Consider the following 23,035-nt stretch of genomic DNA (forward strand, 5'->3'; position numbering starts at 1 on the left):
CACAGCTGCAGGTTCAGTAGTCGTAGCCGCAGCGATCTGAACGCAGTGTGCCAGGACCATGACGGCCACAAGCAAGAGCGTCAGTGGAAGCTTCATGGTTGGTAGCTCGGTGAGCGGAAGCAAGGAGTGAGGATGGAAAAGAAGGAAGGGTGTAGAGGCTAGGTAGAGTGAGGAGGGTTTAAGTACCTACGCCAAGCGAATGAAGGCCAGGCCGGGTCGGCGCGCCCGTCCCGCGACACCGACGCAGGGCCCGCCGGGTTCCATGCCATTCCGTTGAGTCATCACGTCTATGCACGCTTGGGCGTCTGTTCACCTGAAGCATCAGAATTGCCTACGTATAAACCTGATGATCGGCTCCTCAGGCGCCATCCTCTGCGCCCTCACCCTTTGCTTCCACCTCCGCCCACCTTGCCCTCTCCTCATTCGTCAAATGGCCACCCGGGAAGAACGTATCCAGCATGCTCTTGCCCAGCCGCGGATACTTCCTCTCAACTTCCAACAACGTGTCAAACACCTTGATCTCGCCCACGACCTCCCTAAACTCCAACGGCACGCCCGCGGCCTCGGGCCTCCGCCTCGCGCCCGCCACGTAAATGTTCTGCAGCATGCCAATGCCGCCCACCGCGACGAGGAACCATGTGTGGGCCCTGAGGCCGGCGGCCGTGACCAGCAGCGCGATCCACAGCGCGCTCAGCGCCATGACGGCGGCCACGGTCGGGCGGCTGGCCGACAGGTCCAGGTTTGCGGGGCCGGCGGCGAGGTCCTCGAGGTCCAGGCCGCGGCCTTCGCCCAGCACGACGAGGGCGTGCTGGGCGCCGTTGCCGCGCGTGAGCACGACGGCCTTGTCGCTGTCGCGGCGGCACGCCCACTTCTCGCGGCGCCACTGCGGCAGCGCGCCCGTCGCCATAGCCAGCGCGATGCCGGCGCCCGTCACCACCAGCACGCCCCAGTCGCCGAAGACGGCGCACGGGATGGCCGCCACGCCGAGCTGCGCGAGCTGCGTCGCGAAGCCGCTGAGGTACACGACGTCGCGCGCGGGCGGCGCGGGGTGGCGGGGCCCGGCGGCGGCGAAGACGGTGACGCAGAGTGAGGCCTGGGTCGGGCGCGCGATGCTGGTGGCGTCGAACGGAAGCATCGGTGCGGATGGCAGGTAGGACTTCGACTGCTGCTGCTGCTGGGCCATGTGCTTGTGGGCGGCAGTCTCTTTGTTTTCTTCCCAGCGCTGGTCCAGCATGGACTGCAAATGGAGCCGTGTCTGGGGGGGCATCCAGTGCTCATAGTCGCGCACCAGACGGGCGATCAGCCAGGAGCAGTTGTTGCGGGCATATCCGCTGCGGCCGTTGATGACGAGGCATGAGGTGTCGGGCGCTGGCATCAACTTGTTCTCGCCAACGGCCGAGAGCAGAGCGGTCACGGAGAAGGCGACCCAGCCTGAGTGGGTGGTGAAGATGAGCAAGAGTGGAAATAAAGTTGGGCTAGGCGGGGGCACGTACCAAACGAGAAAGCGACCGGGGCGAGCAGCGATTTGGTGCCGGCGAGCTGTGCAAGCGCGCGGCTAATGACGTCACCGCCGAGCAGAAGCAGCACCGAAAAAACATCGCCCGGGTTCTGCCATTGCATGGAAAATGCGGCCGCCGGCAGTCCCGAGTCGAAGGCTTTGGTAAAGAGCTGGAAAGGAGGCATTGTGGAGGACGTGGTGAGGAGTCGGGGTCATGGTGAGCTCAGGCGGGGCTTTTATCTAGTAAGTAAGCCAGCAGTATGCCTTGCGCCAAGCATCCATTGCTGCGCCGCATGTGGCTGCACTCTCAGCTTGCTCGCTCGTGTGACCGTCCGTGGCGGTGAGCGAAAACATTACCCCGAGTTCGCCGTCTCTCTTGGCAAGCTGACTTCATCCTTCAAAAACACAATCGTGTTGCACATCAGATGCTATCGTGGCCGGAAACGGTGTGGGGATGTGGATCCTACATGCTTCAAATTGTGCCTTGCCATTGTGGCGTTAGCCAGACCTTCACATCACTTCACTCACCGAATCTTACCAGCCGTTACCCCACTTGCTAGGCTGACTCTCACCCGAAATGATCTGTAGCCTACTCACTCGCATGATGCTATGACATGGTGTCGAAGATCAATCCGTCCAATGCACCATTTCTGTTCCTGCTGCAGAGACTCCCGCATTAGCGCCTGGGAGGAGTTGCCAATGCCACCAGCTGGGGGTAGGCTGTGTTCCGGAAGACGTGTCGCCTCAGCCAAGAGCTCGTATCACCCGTAGGCAACATCGCCCTCTCTTCTGATCGGTGAGAGGACGACGCAGGAAAGCCTTGCTTCGCCATCCTCGAAAAAAGAGGCATCGACACCTTTGTGAGAAGCTTCGAAAACGATCCCCACATCGTGTAGAGCACTCGCCTTCCAGTTCCGTCTTTCTTGGCATCCAGGTGCAAGTATCGTACCTTCTCTGCAACGTCTGCCCGGCTGACTGCGATCCAGGAGTACTCTGACCCCTTTCAGCCACGAAGCCCTTATTTTTCTTGATATCGAGAGTGGTCTTTGGATCAAGGTTGACAATGTTGGCGAATACGACGGGCCGGTCCTTGTCCTTGGTCGTGTCTCTGGCGGCGACATTGCTTCAGCTCATTAACCCTAGACCGGGCAATTATATTCTGTCAATGAATGTAGTGGCCGCCTGACCTGTCAGCACAACACTTTAACAAAATACATTGGGGGCACCACGGGTGCATGGCCATATGCCACTTCTATGCTCGGCAGGCTTTCGTCTTGAGCTTACCCTGCTCAACTGATTAAGTTGACGGCGGCGTTCCTTCCTCAAGCAAAACAATGACTTTGCGCCCATACCGAAAGCCCAGAACCATTACAAAGGAAGGCGGCAGCAAGACACTAGGCATATCGAAGATGTGATTTCGCACTATTATGGTTTCTTCATCTCCCTGCATACGAGGAACTTCCCCCTACCTCGGTGGGACTTAGCCAGGTGCACTTGCAGCTTCCAGGCTCTTGCGATAGCAGTATCCATATTTACGCGAGGTTTCACTACACACTATAGCAAAGATAACTTCAGTGCGGAGTAGAGAGAGCTCACGTACTATTTTCTTATGTTTCCACTTCCTGTGACGCGTGGCAGGCCGCGCAAGCCCTGTCTCACAATGCCAAGTTAACACCTGAAACAGATGCGCCTTCCCTTTTCGCTCAACTCTGGTCCGCCAAACCAGGATATGATTGTTCATCAGCAGATGAATCGGGCACTAGATATTCATGCATCAACCACAAATGCATGCGCGCACGAAAACGAAACATTCGAATGAACAACGTGATGTACGAACGCGCAACCAATACTGCCGTCCGACCAGTCCCCTGCGTCCCCTGCCCTCATCTCCCACCGGATCGCGCACATCGTCGGCAAGGAAACCGCGCGCGGTCAAGGTGAGAAGGCAACGCCTTAGAACTCCTCGCTGTCGAACACCATTTGTTGGATAATAAGAAAGAACAATATCCTTCGGCCACCGAGTTCCATTTCCATTTTCCATACTCCTTTGTTTCTCGTCCGTTGTACACAAAAAAACCTGGTAATCTCGCGAAGAATTTCATCAAACGACGCAATCGAATGGAAAGAAGAAAAAAAGTGGAGAGTAAGGCAATACGCTTGGTCAACCAACAGCCTTTTATGCACGCACTCCAGCCATCCGAATAATAGGCATTCATTCTTAGCCTCGGTCCTTCAGTGTTCCAAGTGAGGAGAATCGAAGTGGAGAAGGGAGAAATGGACAACGCGGGTATCTCAGGAATACGCGTTGTTCCGGTTAGGGTATTGTGCTGTGTCCAAAATCAATAGAGGTAGGGTTGCAGAAAATCTTGTTTCTCCTCTCCCTTTCATGTGCTCGCAAAGACCTGGCCGCCCTCGACGATGATCTGTTCGTCCAGTTTCGCTTTCGTGTCACCGTATTCTACTCTCTTCCATGTAGTGATGCGTGCCTTGTTCATGTCGATGTCGAACACGCGTACTCTCCGGTGGTAGCCGTCGTAGCCGCCATAGCCGCCGAAGCCACTGCCACCGGCGTAGCACATCCAGAGCTTGGGGTCTTCTGCGACCTTGCCTAGGGCGCAGTAGTCGTTGACGTGGTCATGGCCACATGACACGGCCAGGACGTGGTTCTCAACAAGGGCGTCGTAGAAATGGCTGTTGAAGCCCGGAGCCGTGACACCCTCTTTCCAAGTGCCTACGATGTTGTTTTCTCTGAGCGCATATTCAGGTAGTGGGATGTGGATGAAAGCCATGTCCAAGTGAATATGAGTGTATTGCTTATGCGAGTCCTTGAGGGAATGAGCCGTGTCCTTGAACCAACTTATCTGGTTCGGTTTGAGCCAATCATAGCCACGGAATTTGGCTTCATCGGGCGAGTAGGCGTGCGTGTCGAGGAAGTACAGTGTCATTGCCGAGTGCTGCGAATTTCCCGGCGCCATGATTTCGACATAGTAGTTGCCCACGCCTTCAATCGTGTTTGGTCCAGGCTCAGACAACGAATAAGGAAGAGTCGTGAGGAGAGACATTTGCGCAGCGCGAGAAAGGGAGCCCTCGTCATCGTGGTTGCCAAAGATGGCAGCGTATGGGATCTTGCGTTTGATAAATAGCTCTGCGAACTTAAAAATTGCCTGCACAGGGCGGTTATCATTGCTAGTCTTTTGTCGAAACGGGGAGAAACTTACGGATTGTGCGTCCGGCGCGGTATCTCCGTTGACTTGATCACCAGATAGAACAACCATGTCCGGCTTCTCCTCGTCCAGAATCTTGCCAACGAAATCCAGGGTACGGCTGTCGGCATCGCACTGACCTCCGTTGTGGTCCTTCGGCTCCGGATCTCTGCAGGCGCCCAAGCCGGTACTCAGGTGGAGATCCGAGACCTGTAAGATCTTGAACTTGCCATCCTTTTTGATCCTGGGCACTGGCTTGTCGGTCTTGTGGGGCACTCCACGGCGGACGCTGATGCGCGCCTCTTGCGCCTCTCCAGACGTGTCCAGCAGCATGGGCGTGTCGCGGACCTCCCATCCCGGGCGAGGCTCGACGGCGTCAGCGCCGAACAGGATGTCGATGGCCGTGATGACCTTATCGGAGTCGCTGTCGTGGCGCTTGCTTGAGCGCAGCAGCCAAACGCCAGCAGGACGCGACTCCCACTTGGCCGTTTCCTGGCCTTTCTCGCCCATTGAAGGGTCGAGGCGACCGACACGCACGTCAAGCACGACGCGGTCATCCTGGTTCAGCTCCTCCTCACGCTTGCGCTTGACGTGTACGAAGGCCTTGTTGAACCAGCCGGTGCCGAGGTATAGGTCCTTCTCGATACGGTGCCATTTGTCGGGATCGAGCTTGCAGCTTGACAGCGGATTGAGCGAGGAGCAGGTCTGGACGTGGATGTCGGTGATGATCAGGCCGGGATGGTGGACGGGCAGGTGGTTGTGGATGCTCTGGGGCAGGACGCGGAAGTGGTTGTCGAAGAAGACGAGGATCAGCACGATGGTGGTGAAGAGCAAGCCCAGCTGGATGCCGGTGCGGACCTGTAGCAATTTAGCTTTGGGTTTGATTAGCTTAGGGTGGGCGAGGTACGATTCGGCGGGTCATCCTGGCTACGGATCGTGTGAGCTCCCTGAGGCGGCGAAGCTGGGTCGGGGGAAGCGTGCGGTAGTGGGCGAGGGGCGAGAGTGGTGTTTCAGCAGACGGCTCGATGGGCGATGTGCTCCGGGCAAGCCATCGTTCGCGCGCAGCTGCTCAAGGAGTGGTGTGCTGGGGGAAGGGCTAGAAGCGCAGCGTGGAGAGTCGGAGCTTGCGTCTGAATCGTGGCCGTTCAGCTCTAGCCCCGCCGAAGTCGATGCCGGTCTGCCCGGCGCAAAAGAGCACGCACTGCGGCCGCCGCGACTTCACACCCGCGCCGCTACCCCAGATTCTCGCGCAGATCGCACACAGCCGCTGGAAAACACCGTCCGCTGTCCTCATGCACCTGCTCGCCCGCCGTTCCCCGGCGCTGCTCGCCCCGGCGCTTTGCCGCCCATGCCGCCGTTCTCTGGGAACGCAGGCCCGCTCCAAGGTCTTCGCTGGTAAGCTTCGCCAGCCCTGCGTTCTGTCGCTCCGCGCTGATCCGCGCCGCTAAGAGGGCGACGTCGTCCTGCTGCGGGACACAAGTCGCCCCCGCAACCAGGGCGTCCTGACCAAGCCGCTCAAGCCCGACGGCGTCATCGAAAACCATCGTGGCAGGATTCCCCATAGCGATATCATCGGCAAGCGCATCCGCGACACTGTCCGGACCACCAAGACCGAGTACCGCATCCAGGAGCCAACGCTGGATGAGTACGTGCGCATGACTCCGCGGATCGTCACTCCTGTTTGTTTACAGTCACGCAATCGAGCTCTTGGGACATGCTAATGCTGTTGTCTTCCAGATCTACCCCAATGATGCCTCTTTCATTGTGAATTTGTTTGACATCCATGTGAGTCCTGCTGAGCTGGGCGCTGCCTATTCACCGCCATTAGAGATCTTGGAGGCCGGAACCGGCCATGGCGGTCTCACGTTACATCTCGCTCGCGCAATTCATGCCGCCAATCCCCCGTTGCCCGAGTCTCTTCGGGTGGAACACACGCCAGTTGTAGACCCTGATCACCCTGCCGAGGAAGTGACGTATGAGTCGACGACCGTCGACCACATGGCCGAGCACACGCTTGAGTCTTGGAAGAGGCAGAGAAGGGCTGTGATTCACACTCTGGACATCAAGCCGAGCCACTTGAAGCACGCGGAGAAGATTGTCAGCCGGTTTCGCCGTGGCATGTATGCCAATGACGTCGACTTTCACGTCGGGGATGTCTCGTCTTGGATCAAGGCACGCTTCACGGCGCAGACAAAGGGAGATGCTACCAAAGAGCCAGAACCGTTCCTGTCCTACGTATTCCTGGATCTCCCCTCAGCAGAATCTCAAATGGAGCTTGTATCCAAAGCCCTCCACGTGGACGGCGCTCTAGCTGTCTTTAACCCTAGCGTCACGCAAATCGTGGATTTGGTGAGGACAGTCAAGGAACTGCGGCTGCCATTCGCACTTGACACAGTTGTTGAACTCAGGGGAAGCGATACCATTCGGAAGTGGGATATTAGAGCGACGCAGCCCAGGGCAATGGCGAGGAAAGCGGCAAACGACACGAGTTCGAATGACGAAAACAAGGAAGTGGATGTCAGTGAGGACACTGCCGAGAGCGACGAGAAAGAAGCAAGTCTGGCAAAGCAGGCTGTAGAGGAGGCAAAGGCTCTGGAAAGTATTGAAGCTGAACAGGATGAACGGTTGCAGACAGGTGATGATGGCTGGGTGTATGTCTGTAGGCCTCAGACTGGTTTGACGATGGGCGTTGGCGGGTTCGTAGGTCTGTGGCGTCGTGTCAAGACCTAAAATGCCTGTCTCTGTAGGTTTTAAGCCAAAGAAAAAAAAAGATGTACATAAGGCGTATGTAACAACGTAGGGGTGCTTAATCCTTGTATAGCAAATTCCACGCTCATCTCCCATTGTTCTGTAGCAGCTGTACCGTCATCTAGAAAAGTCCGATATCTCCGGCGCTGTCCCGGCGAAACGTCAGATCGGATCTCAGGTCAGCCCCACCATTCCAGTCACCTTCTCGGCCTCATCCTCATTCATCCACTTTCCGCTCTCTACTCTCGTGCGATTCCAAGATGGCAGAGCCCAAGCACCTGACAGGCGACAAGGCCGCCATCGAGGAGTTCCTCAGCAAGTTCGACGTGAGTCCGACATCGCACTTGCCCCGCGTTGTGTTTCCAGGACTAACATGTTCGTAGACTTTTTTGTTTGACTGCGATGGTATGCTTCCGCCTCATTCCGCACCCGCCCTATCTCTCGCGCATATTTGCAGCCACCCGCCGGCCGTATCCCAGCACGATTCGAGCCGGCGAAGAAGGGGCAAAAGTGCGGATATTGAGCTGATGGTATATGAAGGATAGGCGTACTATGGTCTGGCGATCACCTGTTCGACCATGTCCCGGAAACTCTGGAGATGCTGAGGAGCAAGGGTGAGTTCTTCATCTGTGATGGCGCTTGGTGAGACACCCAGAGGCTCATTCACGTCCCAGGCAAGCAACTCGTCTTCGTTACCAACAACAGCACCAAGAGCCGCGCAGACTATAAGCAGAAATTCGACAAGCTCGGCATTCCCGCTAAAGTGGTACGAATTCCTCCCTGTTGAGCTGCGAAAGCGCACCTGATTCAGCGGTCGTGCTGACTCCTGCGTTCTTAGGAGGAAGTCTTCGGCTCGGCCTACAGCGCCTCGGTCTACATCTCGCGCATTCTCAAGCTGCCGGCGGGCAAGAACAAGGTCTTCGTTCTTGGCGAGTCCGGCATCGAGCAGGAACTGCGGGCCGAGAACGTACCTTTCATCGGCGGCACCGACCCGAACCTGCGCCGCGATGTCCAGCAGGCCGACTTCGAGGCAATTGCAGACGGCTCCGCGCTTGATCCCGAGGTCGGCGTGGTGTTGGCAGGACTTGACTTCCACGTCAACTACTTGAAATATTCGCTCGCGTTTGCGTATTTGAGGAGGGGCGCCAAGTTCCTGGCCACCAACATCGACTCTACGCTGCCAAACGCGAAGACGTTGTTTCCTGGCGCCGGTTCGGTCAGCGCGCCGCTGGTCACTGCGACCGGCACACATCCGCTGTCGCTGGGAAAGCCTAGCCAGGCAATGTTGGACGCCGTGGTAGGCAAGTTCCACTTCGAACGTAGCAGGACATGCATGGTGGGCGATCGCCTGAATACCGACATCCAGTTCGGCATCGAGGGAAAGCTGGGCGGCACCCTCGCCGTGCTGACCGGCGTTAGCAAGAAGGACGACTTCTTGGGTGAAGGCGATGGAACGGGGGTGAAGCCGGCGTACTATGCGGACGCTCTTGGTGACCTGCTGGTGTAAATCAAAGGACGCTAGACAGTAGATGCTAGAAGGTAGAGATAGACAACACTATGCATGAAATGCGAATGGACGCCTGGGGCATCACCTTCGGTCTTACGGCGCCGACTAGCGTGGTGCGACATCCTTGTCGAGACGCGAACGCGCCTCGCGTCTCCCAGCGCGCGCCGCCCGCAACATTCTAGCATCTCGCGCGCCAACTCCACCACATCCCACCTTCCTCCACCACAAACATACATAAACCCCTGCTCTTCGCTATTCGTCACCTGGCCCTAGCGCTAGCGGTCCAGCAACATGCAGCGTACATCCTTTACTCGCATTGATCCCAAGCGGCGCGCAGATGTCGACCACAAGAAACGCCAATTCGCAAAGCCGACATGGAGGGAACAGGAATACAAGCACAGGCTGAACTTCTACACTCTCCCGCCGACTGCAGAAATCACGCTTGAGGAGTTTGAAGAGTGGGCAATTGCGAGATTAAAGGGTGAGCGACGCTGCCATTTCCCCGTCGACTTACGCGCCTCAAGAGGACCATGCCGCAAGCAACGTGCATAGCGTCGCGTCTCTGCTTGCACTTCCAATCGAAAAGGCACCATTAACAGACTCTTGTCATGTAGTCCTCTCCGAACTCGAAGCCTGTAGCTTCCGTAACCGTTCGCCCGAAGAGACAGCCTCGTATATGGCGCCTATCCTCGAGAAGCATCTGCCGCTTCACAGCAACAGCAGCCGCAGCACCCAGCTGGACACCGAGCGCAAGAAGGACCACTACTCGCACTTCATATTGCGTCTCGCCTTCTCCGCGACCGAGGACCTGCGCCGCCGCTTCGCGCGCCTGGAGACGATGCTGTTCCGCATGCGCTGGCGTGAAGAAAACACAAATGAAAGGCGTGAGTTTGTCGACAGCTTGGATATGGGAGGCGAGTGGGAAAAGGTGACCGACGAGGAAAAGAAGGAGTTGGGCCAGGATTTGGTCAACGCGACGGCGGGGGCTGGGTTTGGGAAGAGGGCTGAGGAAGATGGCTGGTTCAAGGTGGAGTGGGAGAAGGTGCCGGAGCTGGTGGAACAGAGGAAGGTGCTTATCAGGAGAGGTATGGCTTATGTGCCTGTGAGGGAGCAGTCGAGCTTAGTTATTGCTGAGTTCACGAGAAGATTGGATGATGCGTTGCTGGTGAGTAATGCTCGCGCCATGCCCGATCAAGTGTATATTCGTTTCGAGACGAGGACTAACATTTTCCTTAGTTGACCTCTCGCGCCCTACCGCGCCTTGATGAGGACGACCGGCTCTCCCCCATTCTCTCCCACCTCTCGAACAACTTCACCGCACCGGATACCACTTACTCGTCAGACACCGCTATCGACGGACTCTCTGCTCCCACCGCTGCCTCAGTCGACGCACTATCCAAGCACTTTCCCCTGTGCATGCAGCACCTGCACCGTACCCTTCGCCAGAACTCGCACCTCAAACACTTCGGTCGCCTCCAATATACGCTCTTCCTCAAAGGCATCGGCCTGTCGCTGGAAGAGTGCCTGATCTTCTGGCGTCGCAGCTTCAAACTCATAACGGACGAGAAGTTCAACAAGGAATACCGCTACAACGTGCGCCACGCCTACGGCGATGTCGGCGGCGACGCAAACCGTCGCGGCCGCGGCTACACGCCGTACTCGTGCCAGAAACTCACCACCGAGCCTCTGCCCGGCCCCGGTCAGACGCACGGCTGCCCATACCGGTCATTCGCTCCAGAGAACTTGGTGTCGTTGCTCCAGCAGACGGGCGTCAATGATGGGCAGGTGCTGAGGGAGGTTAGGGATGATTTAAAGCGACAGCGGTATCACATCGCATGCAACCGCGTGTTTGAGTGGAAGCACAAGGGCGAGATCAAGAAGGTTAAGGAGGAGGGGACGTGGGGTGCGAGCGAGATGGATACCATTTTGCACCCGAACGAGTACTTCAAGAGGAGCTTCTTGCTGGGCCATCTGGGAGAGGAAGGGGGCAGTGCGTTGAGGGAGGGGATTAGGTCGCAGGGTCAATGAGGGGCTTGTGTGCTGAAAGCTTGTGTAGGGACGCGCTTTGGATGGTGTTATGTTGGATTGGGCTTAGATGCTATGGCGTTTTAGGGATTGGATACAGTCATGGGTAGGGTCATGATCGCTTATCGACAAAGCAACACTTTTTTCCCGCTTGGACATACAGAACCCTTGGGTGATTCTGAGATGCCACTAACCTTGGCTCGTCAAAAGCTCCTAACAACTGGCAGTTAATTCTTGCGCAGCTCACTTTCGAGCCACGGCTCCATAGGGAGAGAGCCACGGGCGCCCAAAGACGGACAGCCTTGCGGATCCATACTCTCTGGCGCGAGAGCCGCAATATGTAACAGATGTTCGGTATTGCGGTCCTGACAGCTTCTCTGGAGCGTCTACTACAAAGTGGAATCTAAGCTCAGAAGTTAGCGGCACGGAATTGGAACGCGGGCATCTCATGGCGCAACGTACATGCGGCGCGATACCGCGGGACATCAGCGTACACACGAGTGCGGGGATAATGGGCCGGGTTGGATCGGTCAAAACGGTTAGCAAGCATCAGCCAGGTTCACGAACAGCGCTGTCCTTAGATGCGTCCAGCTCGACGACCACCGCCATTCAAACTCTCATGCTATCCTTACTTTGGAAAGTTATGGCTGCACTTTCGCTTGTACATGCACCGTCACCGACACCCACACCACGCAGAGGCTCTCATGCAATCCTGCACCGACACCGACACGCAGAGGCTCTCATTCAACCCTGCACCGACACCGACACCACGCAGAGGCTCCCATTCAATCCTGCAATTATACCTCTCTAGCTCTGATGCGCTAGCTCTAAGGCGCTGGCTCTGAGGCGCTGGCTCTAAGGCGTTGGCTCTATGGCGCTGGCTCTATGGCGCTGGCTCTGGGGCTCTGGCTCTGGGACTCTGGCTCTAGGGCTCTTTCCCTGCACGCACGTCGCGGCTTACCCCCGAGCAGGCGCGGTAGCGCGTTTACTCCAGCGTCCTAGCAATCTGCAGACCTCAACGTTTCAATCATCATCGTCTCACGATTAGGTACGAATGGCGGCGCAAGGTGTTCGGGCGGCAGGTCGAGCGGGTACGAAACTCTTCAGTCCATACGAAGAAGAAGAGAGCGCTAACAACGTATCTAGACCGAGACTCACGTTCCCGCTACCGCGAACCACGATCGCCTCACCACCGGCGTGAAGACGATTCTTACTACCGCGGTCGTCGACGAAGCAATTCCCCTCGCTACCACGGTCGTCGGCGAAGCTATTCCCCTCGCTACCACGATCGTCGGCGGAGCTGTTCCCCACGCTACCACAGCAGTCAGCGAAGCAATTCCCCTCGCTACCACAGCAGCCAGCGAAGCAATTCCCCTCGCTACTACGGCAGTCGTCGGCGAAGCAGCTCACCTCCCGGCCCCCCTCGCCGCCAGTCACCTCGACAAACGTACCAAGAACAGAACCCCGATGATGGCTTAATGGGTGACGAACTTGAAGACAGTCGTCAACGCAGGAACCGTGTCTCCTTGATGTTTGGACGCTGTCTACTTGACATTGAGACTAAATGCCCATGGTTGGATGCACACAACGACAACGCAGTGGGATGTAGGTCTGGGCGTCGCGGACAGTCTTCCTTGCAAACTGCGCTTTGTTCATCATGGCGGGGCAAACAATTTGCAGAAAATGATGCATTGCATTATTCTTTTTGGACGGGTGAAAGCCTACGAGAGTGGTGCTGAGGCTTGTTTGAGGACGTTGGGGACCCAGGAAAAAAGAAGGTAAGAATTTGAAAGTGTGATCGATACCTGTGCCGGGCGTGGCGGTCCTTACGGGAGCGGGAACGGGAGCTGGGGAGGAAAAGTCTATTAGGGTAAAACAGGGTACAAAATACTTCGGCCTGTCGATTATTGTACGCCTCCTCCTACGGGGGTAGTTGAATCCAACGTCCACACGCAGATGTGAGTCATGAAAGCAGACAATCGCGTCCAGATATTGGATTCAACTGCCTACGTAAGTACAGTTCGTTTAATCTTCAATTCAGACGGGAATGAGATCAATTGCTTCGTCATCCGCTGTGGGAGCTGTAATGTACGCAAACAGTTATGCAACCGGCCTGCTGCCTGCTACTGCAACCGCACGCTACCGGTAAGTGGATGCAGGGAAAGGGCTTGCAGGAGGAACCGACTAAGATCTGACGTGCATGCGGCCCGAGGGTGCCGGCGGCCACGCAGCTGCAAGGATAGTGACGCAAAACCACTGGAGCCAGCACATGGGGTATAAGCATGAACATACTGCTTCGTTAGTTCCCATTGTAGTCTTACGGGAGCTTTGCGTAGAGCGGCTCCTTGCAGCCATTCGCATGTACGAGAGCGTGATATTCAATCAGAATATTTTCCATTGAATTATTTATTTATTTTGAACCAAAGTTGGGTTCAAAAAGAGGCTTTGTCAAGATTCCAGTTGATCTTGCCAGACCTGCATGTCAGTGTGTCTATATATGCACAACTGCACTGAAAGTCCGAGCCTATCCCCTGTCATATCCTCGTAATAGAGACCCTCTATCCAGAAAGTTGAAAAAGAAAACCTTCTCCATCAATTGACCTTCTATTGCAAGACAGGATCAAGTCATTGCTCATCGAGGCGTGAACGTTGGATGCTTTGCTTTAGTAGACGCCCGTCTTGAAGACATCGGATGGAGAACATTGAGTCAAGAAGAAGAAAAGTTGAATCCGTAAACCCGGGGTATCCTGTGGAACAAGTAGCGTCAGCTTCTGCATGCGCAATCATTCTGAGGTATGGGAAGAAGGGTACTTACTTCGGAAACGCGCAATCGTTACGAGAAGAGGAAATAACTGAATAATCCCCCATCCACCAGCGGGAGATGGGAAGATTAACGACCAGTCAGACCGCTCTCGCTCGCTTGCGGGCTCGTCGGCGGACGGGTACTGCACGGAGTAATGGCGTCGTCCCTCTCATCCGCGTCGGCTCGCTCCGATGCCATGTACGAACCGTGGAATCCACGCCTTCTCTCTGGATAAAGCTCGCTCGCATTCGATCGGGGCCTGGGCCTAGGTCGCGGCGCTCCAGCGCCCATTTCCAGATCCGGGCCCAAACGCTTCTTCTTCGAGATCAGTCCGGATGAGACCAAGCGGCGCACATCCTTCCACGCGTCCTTGCACTGAGACCAAGATGTGCACACGTAGATGAGGAAGTTCCAGAAGCCCTGCGTTGGGAGGACGATTGCGGCGGCGAGGTTGAGTGGGAAGCTCACCTTGTCCGGATTGGCGAGGGAATAGACGCGGTTCGCGGTTGACGGAATCCAGACAAAGAACAGCGCGAGGAACATCAAAAACGCCACCTTAGCGTAGCTCGTGGCGGCATCGCTGGCATGGCGACCACCCGAGCCAGTCTTGCGGTTGCCATTGCTCGAACTGGTGGGGCGTGGGCCATCGAAGTCGATAAGAAGTTCGGCGGGCACGGGAGCGCCTGCGGAAACAGAGGTCGAGAAGACGTTCTTGGGATCACCGTTGCCACCAGATACGGCATTCGAATACGGCCAGATTGCGTTATCGGGCTCGTAGCGCTGGAAAGGGTGGTTGTCGCTGGGCTCAGAGTTCTTGCGATGTCCAACTACCGTACCACTCAGCGTCCTTGTGCTTGAGTAAGAGCTACGCGCATCAGCTTCAACATCGACAGTCCTGAGATCGTCCTCGGATCGAATGGCCTCGGAGGTGACGATGACCTCGGTAACGGCGGTTACGGCGTTGGGAGTGTTGAAAGGGTTCCTGATCTGTGGGAACGAGTGCTCGCTGCTGCGTGAAAAGGCACGGAGGGCCTGGTGCTGCTTGAAGATAACCCTTCCAGTGTAGCAGTAGATGAAGATGATCACCGCGATCACGACCCTAAGGAGGGTGTTGGTTAGCGAAGGCCTAGACCAGCGATGAGGAGGGGTGGATTTACCAGACCGGCCCGTAGAAGAATGCAATGCGCATCCATTCCCAGTCTTTGCTCACCCAGCACCAGAGCTTTGCGTAATTAGGCTAGTTCATCCACAAGTAGGTAGGAGACTTACAAGTGCATCTCCATAGATGCCCGTCTGAAGCCGAGAATGGTCCAAGACGAGGTAGATGAGGGCCGGGACAAAACAAACGCCGTAGCACGTGACGAAGTAGCGGAGTTCAAGGCCACCCAAGTCGATAGAATTGTAGTTCCTGTATGCTTGGTTAGTTAATGTGGGATCGGGAATGCATACACAGTGCGCCATCTTACTTGAAGAACGTAAGATAAACGTTCAGGGCCATGCAGAAGGTCCAGAGAGAATCTGCGGGCATGAACCTTATCAGGAATTAGCATATTCATAAGCGAAAAGATCTTGCTGCGTTCGAGGCTGAAACTACCTCAGGTGAGGTTGGCGCGCACAGGCGAGGATGGTGAGCAAGTGAGGCTGGTGATGGTGTACTCACATCTGAATGAAGAAGCCCTGGAAGCGGCACATAGACCAAGAAGCGCCATGGCTGGGAATTGCAGCGACTGAGACGACAGTCGCGGTGTTGGTCAGAATGTTACCAATCGAGGCGTAGACGATCAGCCTGTTGATCGGCTTCTGGAATGCCGGGAAGAAGGCGAAGGTGAGCAAGACGAAGAGGCAGGCGGCCAAGGAGATGGCCGAGGTGGTGCGGGTCACGCTCTCAAGAGCGAGCTCCTGTTTCGGATTCATCCTCACGGATGGTGCGAGCGAAGATCTGGTTCGTGTGCGCGACCAAGTGCTGGGTCGACGGTGTGGCTACGCAAACAGGGTGGAGAGGAAGGGAAGGATGAGCGCAAGGACCCGAGGGAGGATATGCCGGCGCAGGGCTGCTCGCTTAATTGGCCCTGGGCCGAAGCGGCAGTCGCGCAGCAGTGGTTGTGGGGAGTGCGCAGGAGGAAGGCGCGGCCGTGCGGCTGCCTTCTTGGTCGGCTGGCCCCGCCGTTCAACCCGCCCTCGACGTCCGACAACCGGGAACGACCTTCGATGACAAGCGTGCTTCTTTCTCCATGCGCGCCTGGCGGATCGAACAGGCCTTATTCACCGAAGGCTGAGCTCGACCCAGCTGCGCCTTCGCCGACCTGGATCCCCTGCCCGCCGATTCGGAATTCTACTCCGCCACGCGAACCGACCCCAGATGTCGAGATGCGAACCGATGCAGGTCTCCTCGGGCGGGAATGACTGCTGATTAGGCGATAATGAGCGTGGCTACACTGACAAATCCAATCAGGAGAGCAAGGAAGTTGCAGGTGTCGGCGGGAGAGGGCAGTGTTTGATGGCTGGCAGTGTTTCGCCTTGTTTGCTTCGACAAACGCGAACAGAATCGGAGAACGCGGGGCCAGGGAGCGGACAATCAAAAGGATGGTGTTGCGGTGACGAGCACCACGGGCTAGGGCGCAAGACTGGAAGTGAGGGTGCCGGTGGCACGTAGCACAAAAAAGGATGATGTGATGGGCGAGGGCTGTTGGTCTCACAGAGGGTTTCGCTGGCGGCACACACCGACTGGTCGGGCGACACGCGAACTTGCCTGTGGAGCAGGCGGAAAGGATGGTAGAGACCGAGAAGTGCCGCGACATAGCACTGGGAGGGCAGGCTGTCGATTATTTCACACCCCATGCCCACGAGCCACCATCTTCCCCGTAGCACCCGGGGTCCGGGGATGGTGCAGCCAGCCAGTCGGATGGCGCACCTACCGCCACAAGGGCTCGAAACGCGTGCCGGCACAACCGCAGAGCCTTGAGCAAGGCAGCGTTGATGCGGCGTCAGCGCTGAATCAGTGCGGCGAGCCTGACCGAGATGATGAGCAGGCGATCGACGGTCGGCAGCCGTACCAGCAAGGGGCACGGGAGCACGAGTGGCCTGGTCTGCTATCAAGCATCCCTTGGCGAGTCGTGATGGCGACAAGCCGGCGAGGCTCGTCAGGTGGTGGAGAAGCTCTGGCACCAGTGGGCTGGGAGCGCACACAGGGGCCTGCCTGCAGCCGCAGCCCAAGGCCGAGCCCCAAGAGCTCATCTCAGTCCCAACAGCCAGCCAGAGGCACAGCAGCCTGCGCCAGTCAACACGAGGAGAGTAAGCCCGCCTCGGCCTCCGCCATCGGCCGGCGAACGCTCACCTGCGAGAGCCAAGTGGTGGCGGAGTCAAAGCCATGGCTGGCGTTGCTATCAGTCGCCGCTGGACGATCGTCAGGGCGCGTCTCCGCCACGGTGGCGGACGGTTTCCATACACAGCGCCATGGTCCACCGTCACACCCAGCGCGTGAGGAGCGATTCCGGTGGACACAGCGGAGGTGTTTCCTGCGACTATCGAGCTGCAACGGCGGCGTTTTGGTTGTGCAGTAGTAGTGGCCGAAAGCAGCAGGCGAGCATGGGCCCTTGTGTTGCACTGACTCTCGCCAGGCACCGCCGCTCCGGAGTCCCCAGCGCCATGAGAATTTAATCCCCGTGTGAAGATAAAGCGGCCTCGTGGGCGAGGGCAGCTAGCGCGGAGCAGCCTAGTGCTCACCAGATCCGGGCCGTTTGCTGTCGCCCTGCATGTCTACGCGCAGGCCTATCAAATAACGGCCCGGGCTGGGCGGCCATTGGCCAGCTGCGGGACAGGACGATGCAAGCCTGCGACGACGGTCAGCTGCGGCAGCCACCGCTCAGCCTTATTGCGCGCAGCTTGCAGCTTAGCCAGCCCAGCAGCTTAGCCAGCCCAGCAGCCCTCGCCGCCAGCCTCTTCCTATGTCAAGCCGGGTCAGCGACGGCCGACTCCAAGGCGTACGGACGGGCAGCGGCCCAACGAGTCGGGATCGCTTTCCCCGGCTGTGGAGCCCCTATCCTCCCCCGCACCACCACCGGACCCACCGCCCGGGTACCCCGCAAATTGCCTTGCGCGACTTGCCTCGCCCTTTGGGTTCCTTCACATGCCGTCGTTCAGAAACAGGTTGGCCCAGCTCTTGCGCTTGTCTTTCTCGGAAACGCCTGCGCCCATCCTCATCCCTACGCAGCATGATCGCCTTGGGTCGCTGGCGGATCAGCATCGGCTTTGACCCACAAAATGGACGCGCACTTTTCTTCCATCTTCGGTTATTCCCTGGACTATTGCCGGTCGTTCTTCTCAGCTAGCTACCGTCCCGTCCGCAAAGCCAACTGAAACACCTGCGCAATTGGAAACCGTCGGCCCGTTTTACCCAGAGACCTGCAGAATCAGGTGGCAACTGGCCTCGATATCAATCGCGTCGGTTGTTCAGACGTGATCCGCTCCATACGAGCCCCTAGCCCGCGCCGCGCTCAACGTCAATACGGTGAAGATCTGCTTCAGCTGCCCATCGACTTTTGTAGCTCCCATGCCGCCTCCCCACGTGGTTGGTCGCGCCCCACCCGCTGCTAAGGACGCTACGCAGTTTGGCATCTCATCCGTTCCGTCGATTCTCTGCAGAGCGAACGAGCCAAGTCGAAATACCGGCTTTCCCAAAGCTACTCCATGGCCGTGCGGTAATATCAAACATGCAGGCCGCCAGTTTGTGCACACGCAAGCCCCTTCTCGGTACTGTTTCCTCATCCGTGACTTGCCCTCAGCACTCTATCCAAACCATCCACCCTCCTCTCACCATCCTGGTCTTTTCAACCCTGAGGCCAAACACACACTGCAGTGTGCATTTCTGTGAAGGGTATCTACAACACCCGCTGTTCGCCCGGTTTTCACGGATAGATTTTAGACCAGAGCAGTAATGCGTGGAGCGGAGTCTTAAGCCCGCATGTCTCGGTAAACGTCGGTGGGGTGACATTATTTCCCAAGCAGCAGCGCTTCGAAATGGATCGATCTGGATCGTCGCAGTCGTCGCGTGGGCTGTCCGGGGTATTCGAAATGAACAGAACGACGGAAATCCGGCCGGTTCCGGATAGGATCGCATTCCTTGCACCCTGGCCCGTGGCCCCCTCGAGGTGCGTCGACGCCATCCCGTTTTTGATTCGTTCCTGTGATTGGACGGCTCGGTGATTATGTAAAGATATGGGTGGTGTTGCTTCCCGCTGGTTCCACATACGAACTGTTGAATCAACAACGCGTTTCTACCACTTGTGAGTCTGGACTGCGTTGTATGATTCTATGTTAAGCCCGTCATTGTAGGCGATTGGAAACCTTAACCTCTGCCGGCTCCCTTGTATCTTCCATGATTCAGGGAACATGAAGAAATCCTGCTCCTACAGCGGCGATTCATCTCGCTAATGAGGCCCCAGTGTTCTGTCCGTCTTCTCAGTGCGTACAGTAGCACGGGGCTCGGTTGTAAGCTTTGAAATGCAGTACATCATCACTATAACGAAGTTTGGCAATCAGCTCGCTTCGAAGATACGAGGTAGAGGGCGGTTTTGGCGTTTTGGCGTTTTGGGGGCTGGAACGAGTCAGAGAGTGGATATACTGGTGATCCGCGCGGCTTGGGTAATCTATACTGCGATTATTGCTCTAAGCGGCTTGGTAATTTGTGGACGGAGACCAGGGAGCTAATACTGGGACTTTCTGAATCAGAATTGATATGGGTGTTTTGCTTGTGCGTAGAGATGACTGCAAGCGCATTCTATGGCTTATTGCATTAGAAGGCGGAATTCTCCATCATATTGGAGCAAAAGGTATACTCTGCATCTTGTCATAGGATACTCAAAAGTATTGGCATTGGACTGATTTGACGAGATTTCTACCAGCTAGTCAGCGAACTACGCTCGTTCTGACTAAATCAAAATTATAACGCCGCAAATGAGCTTTTGCGTGGTATTGAAGAGTTAAAGAGAGGGTACCCGATAGACACCGTTCTCCTATCTAGTTCTTGTACCGAATTTTAAGAACAGTGCAGGAACTACCACGGTAATACTCGGGGTCAGGTAATAATCACGTAGAGCCCCATTTCATTCAATGAAAGAGAAGAGTTGGCCTGTCGCGGAATGACGGGGCTGACAGTGTCCGACAGCGACTGACGGAGGCAGGCTGTGGCAGCGTGTGCTACGGCGTTTACGACCTCGAGGACAACAGCACAACTTCGGTGCTGTCAAGAGACGGACTGCTAGCCTCACTGACAGACACTGGGACCCATTGAAGCTCAATGCCAAGCATAGGAAAGCAAGGCTAGTCAATCACGCACATGACATAGAACTAGCTAGCTATAAGAATGCCAGAGGATCAGAAGATAGATCGATAACGATTCGTCTCTGTTCTGACTCTGATACGATTTATATTGTCTATCTTGATCCCATATCCTTACAGGTGCTATTGAGGCTTCATAAGGCTGGCGGCTGGAAGGTGAGCATGCTTCATTCTAAGACAAGAGCTCGGGTTTCTCGTTTTCAACAAGCTCACACTCTCATCTTCATCCCCACGTTCTTCTGCGATGCCACAGCGGGTGACAAAAAAGATCTACACCTCACAAGAATGGTGCATCATATTCATGAGTGGTTGAATTTGAGATCTGAACGCGTGTGTGCTTTTTGAAAAGTTGCATCTTCGTCCGGATCTTGTATTCAACTACACATACGATGATGATGCAGTATCTGTGTAAGGCAGATGCGGGTGGGACAATTGTTTTGGTCACCCGCTGAGATGCTGTCTGATCAAACCAGCTTTGGCTAGCTTTGGCTCTACTAAACGTCGTCGTTGATCTCGTTCCTCTTCATTCACCATCTGGAATGCCTGTCACGCCCAGTCCACCACCAGTTCTTGCGTTTAACACAGGTTAACCCTCAAAAACCACCACCGGGGAGTCACTTCGCTAACACCAAGATGGGCTGTCACTACCGACCTCGCCTTCATAACGGTGCGCGGCTCTCTTTCTCCAGCTACTTTCTCCTCCACCGTTCCAACATCTGCAACCCTTGCACTTACTTCTCTACTCCGATATCCATTCGACCAACTTCACCGCGAGTTTTTAAAACCACACCCCGATTCCATGCCTACTCTTCAACCGTCGCCTGACAGAGCCATGAGCCGGCCAAGAATCCTGGCCCTTCCTCTGTTCCACGCAGACCCTCCGGTCCATCAAGATGTCCCAATGATCCCAGCCCGCGGTGCCTCCTTCGCGCCCAACAGCGTCCCGACCAACGGCGACGACGTCGCAGAGCTGAACATGCACGACATCCAAAACTTCGCGCTCGCCTACCTACGCAACGAATACTCGTCGAACCCGCTCGACCACGGGCCGCTCCGCCCCAACAACACCGCCTACGTCGACGGCGCCCGCGTCCTCTCCAACGGGCGCACCGCCTCCCCCTTCGAGCCCCTCGGCCGCACCATGCCGCCCACACCCGCCCGCTGGATGTCCATCGGCCGCGCGCTGCGCCAGTCCGACCTGCTGTCCACCAACACGCTCACCGCCACAGCGGACGCCGCCCTCGCCCAGCGCCAGCCCTTCGCCGACGCCGCCCGCCTGCGCTCCCTGCTCGCCGCCGCGCGCGTCCCGCTCGCCGCCGTCGAGCAGCTCGAGGCCGCGGTCAAGGACTTCTCGCGCCTCAACCGCTTCAGCCGGGTGCGCACCAAGCTCGCGCGCGCCGGCGGAGACGCCGCCCGCGCCGCCCTCGCCGCCCTGTGGCCGCCGCGCGCCGCCGGCGTCGCCATGCCCGCGGACCCCGTCGAGCGCGCGCGCCGCGCCGTGCAGCGCCGTGCCGCCGCCGCCTTCGTCCGCGTCGCCTCCGTCGACGACTTCGAGCCGCGTCATCGTCGCCGCAGCCGGTGGTGGTCGCTGCTGAAGCCGCGTGGTGGTGGTGATGGTGTGAAGGCGCTGAGGGGGCTGCGCGTCGATGGGCAGAGGCTGGATGCGTATCGGATTGCGGAGAACCCGCGCGAGGCGCCGTGCTGGGGCCACACGCATCGCGAGTACGTCGCCGTGGACGACCTGTTGGATATCGGCAGGGGCGAGCGGATGGTTAGGAAGGTCGAGTTTACGCGCGAGTGCAACGATTGCGGCGTCAGGCATCGGCATGAGGTGCAGCTGGTTGTGGGGCCCGGCGAGGAGATGCCGCGGGAGGGCGAGCTGCCGTCGTATCAGGAGCTGGAGCAGCAGCAGGAGCATGATCAGGAGCAGCTGGAGGAGATTCGCGAGCTGTATGCGCAGGCTGAGGCAGAGGCGGCTACTGAAGCTGAGTCTGAGTCTGGCAGTAGCGGTGCGGAGCTCGAGCTTGACGATGGGACTGGCTCTGAGCAGGCTGGATCTGAGACTGAGGAGTCTGAGGAGGATGAGCTACCACGTCCACGGGCGGTTGTCATGCGGCGGATGTAGGAGTCGTGGTGCATCTTGTCCTTGTTTGTGCAGTTTTCTGAAAGGATCTGGGACGTGGAGACTTGAGCCTTGGATGATCTTACAGCTTGATGAGTTCGAGGGCTGGAAACGCGATGGGCCTTTCGTTCCGTGGTATATTAGAGCTGTACCTGGTAGTTCGGGAAGAGGAGCTAGAAGGGGCGTAGATTCATGAGTTCTTTTGGCGAGGCTCTTTCTTTTGCATGGTTCTAGTATGCATAGCATTATGTTTTGCATCTTGATCCAATTGTGAGGTCTTGTTTAAGTGGGTAGCGTCAACCTCGAGGGCTCCATTGGGTCCATGTGAGGGGGCAGTACTTTTTCGCTCCTGTAGCCAGCATATCACTACTCTCGAGAGGCACACCGGTCGGCCCATTGGATGAAGCTTCCATTTCCATATCATACATTCGTCGTATTTCAATATCCATTCGGATCTAGCGTTAGAGGACTCGGGCCAAAGGAACGCCGTCTAGCGTTAGCGCACGGTTCTGCTCTGCTCGAGCCATGATCCTTCAAGTTGCACAGGCAACAGTCACCACAGACCAAAAGAGAGCTCGTCCAATGCTGCTGAAGTCGAGCCCAAGAGAAAGGCGGTCAAGGTTCAGAAAAGTAAGTGAAACTTCTGTCTGATCCGAGCTTCATCCACCCGAGTATTTGCGCAATGAGCATGACGTTGGGCCTTAAGAACGACGTCAGTTGAGGCTCTTCTGGTGAGTGATGGCTCCAGCGAAATGCCTCTGCTGAACGTCCAAGTATGAGATGGCTTGCTAAA

General features: G+C 56.9%; 7 protein-coding genes across 7 annotated transcripts; 4 read left to right on the forward strand and 3 right to left on the reverse strand.

The window, feature by feature from the left end:
* Positions 1–358: 358 nt before the first annotated feature.
* Positions 359–1,683, reverse strand: SLS55_001535 (uncharacterized protein; the record flags this gene model as incomplete). The annotated part of the gene is made up of 2 exons (XM_066773029.1): positions 359–1,431; positions 1,494–1,683. The coding sequence occupies 2 exons, from the start codon at positions 1,681–1,683 to the stop codon at positions 359–361; spliced, it is 1,263 nt and encodes a 420-aa protein (XP_066635596.1).
* Positions 1,684–3,882: 2,199 nt separating this feature from the next.
* On the reverse strand, positions 3,883–5,623 carry SLS55_001536 (uncharacterized protein; the record flags this gene model as incomplete). Its single annotated transcript, XM_066773030.1, has 3 exons — positions 3,883–4,662; positions 4,717–5,559; positions 5,609–5,623. 3 exons carry the CDS (start codon positions 5,621–5,623, stop codon positions 3,883–3,885), a joined length of 1,638 nt encoding a protein of 545 aa, XP_066635597.1.
* A 247-nt stretch (positions 5,624–5,870) lies between these two features.
* SLS55_001537 (uncharacterized protein) lies at positions 5,871–7,431 on the forward strand (the record flags this gene model as incomplete). The annotated part of the gene is made up of 4 exons (XM_066773031.1): positions 5,871–5,876; positions 6,075–6,096; positions 6,151–6,380; positions 6,439–7,431. 4 exons carry the CDS (start codon positions 5,871–5,873, stop codon positions 7,429–7,431), a joined length of 1,251 nt encoding a protein of 416 aa, XP_066635598.1.
* Positions 7,432–7,709: 278 nt separating this feature from the next.
* On the forward strand, positions 7,710–8,956 carry PHO13 (p-nitrophenyl phosphatase; the record flags this gene model as incomplete). The annotated part of the gene is made up of 4 exons (XM_066773032.1): positions 7,710–7,779; positions 7,995–8,063; positions 8,124–8,215; positions 8,288–8,956. The coding sequence occupies 4 exons, from the start codon at positions 7,710–7,712 to the stop codon at positions 8,954–8,956; spliced, it is 900 nt and encodes a 299-aa protein (XP_066635599.1).
* A 291-nt stretch (positions 8,957–9,247) lies between these two features.
* Positions 9,248–10,984, forward strand: PRI2 (DNA primase subunit pri2; the record flags this gene model as incomplete). The annotated part of the gene is made up of 3 exons (XM_066773033.1): positions 9,248–9,437; positions 9,571–10,121; positions 10,193–10,984. The coding sequence occupies 3 exons, from the start codon at positions 9,248–9,250 to the stop codon at positions 10,982–10,984; spliced, it is 1,533 nt and encodes a 510-aa protein (XP_066635600.1).
* A 2,887-nt stretch (positions 10,985–13,871) lies between these two features.
* Positions 13,872–15,698, reverse strand: SLS55_001540 (uncharacterized protein; the record flags this gene model as incomplete). Its single annotated transcript, XM_066773034.1, has 5 exons — positions 13,872–14,883; positions 14,942–15,006; positions 15,054–15,192; positions 15,251–15,316; positions 15,445–15,698. 5 exons carry the CDS (start codon positions 15,696–15,698, stop codon positions 13,872–13,874), a joined length of 1,536 nt encoding a protein of 511 aa, XP_066635601.1.
* A 5,221-nt stretch (positions 15,699–20,919) lies between these two features.
* Positions 20,920–22,245, forward strand: SLS55_001541 (uncharacterized protein; the record flags this gene model as incomplete). Its single annotated transcript, XM_066773035.1, has 1 exon — positions 20,920–22,245. The coding sequence occupies one exon, from the start codon at positions 20,920–20,922 to the stop codon at positions 22,243–22,245; it is 1,326 nt and encodes a 441-aa protein (XP_066635602.1).
* Positions 22,246–23,035: the final 790 nt, after the last annotated feature.

Source organism: Diplodia seriata (assembly GCF_021436955.1).
Source record: "Diplodia seriata strain FDS-637 chromosome Unknown scaffold_2, whole genome shotgun sequence".
Taxonomy (NCBI): Eukaryota; Fungi; Ascomycota; class Dothideomycetes; order Botryosphaeriales; family Botryosphaeriaceae; genus Diplodia; species Diplodia seriata.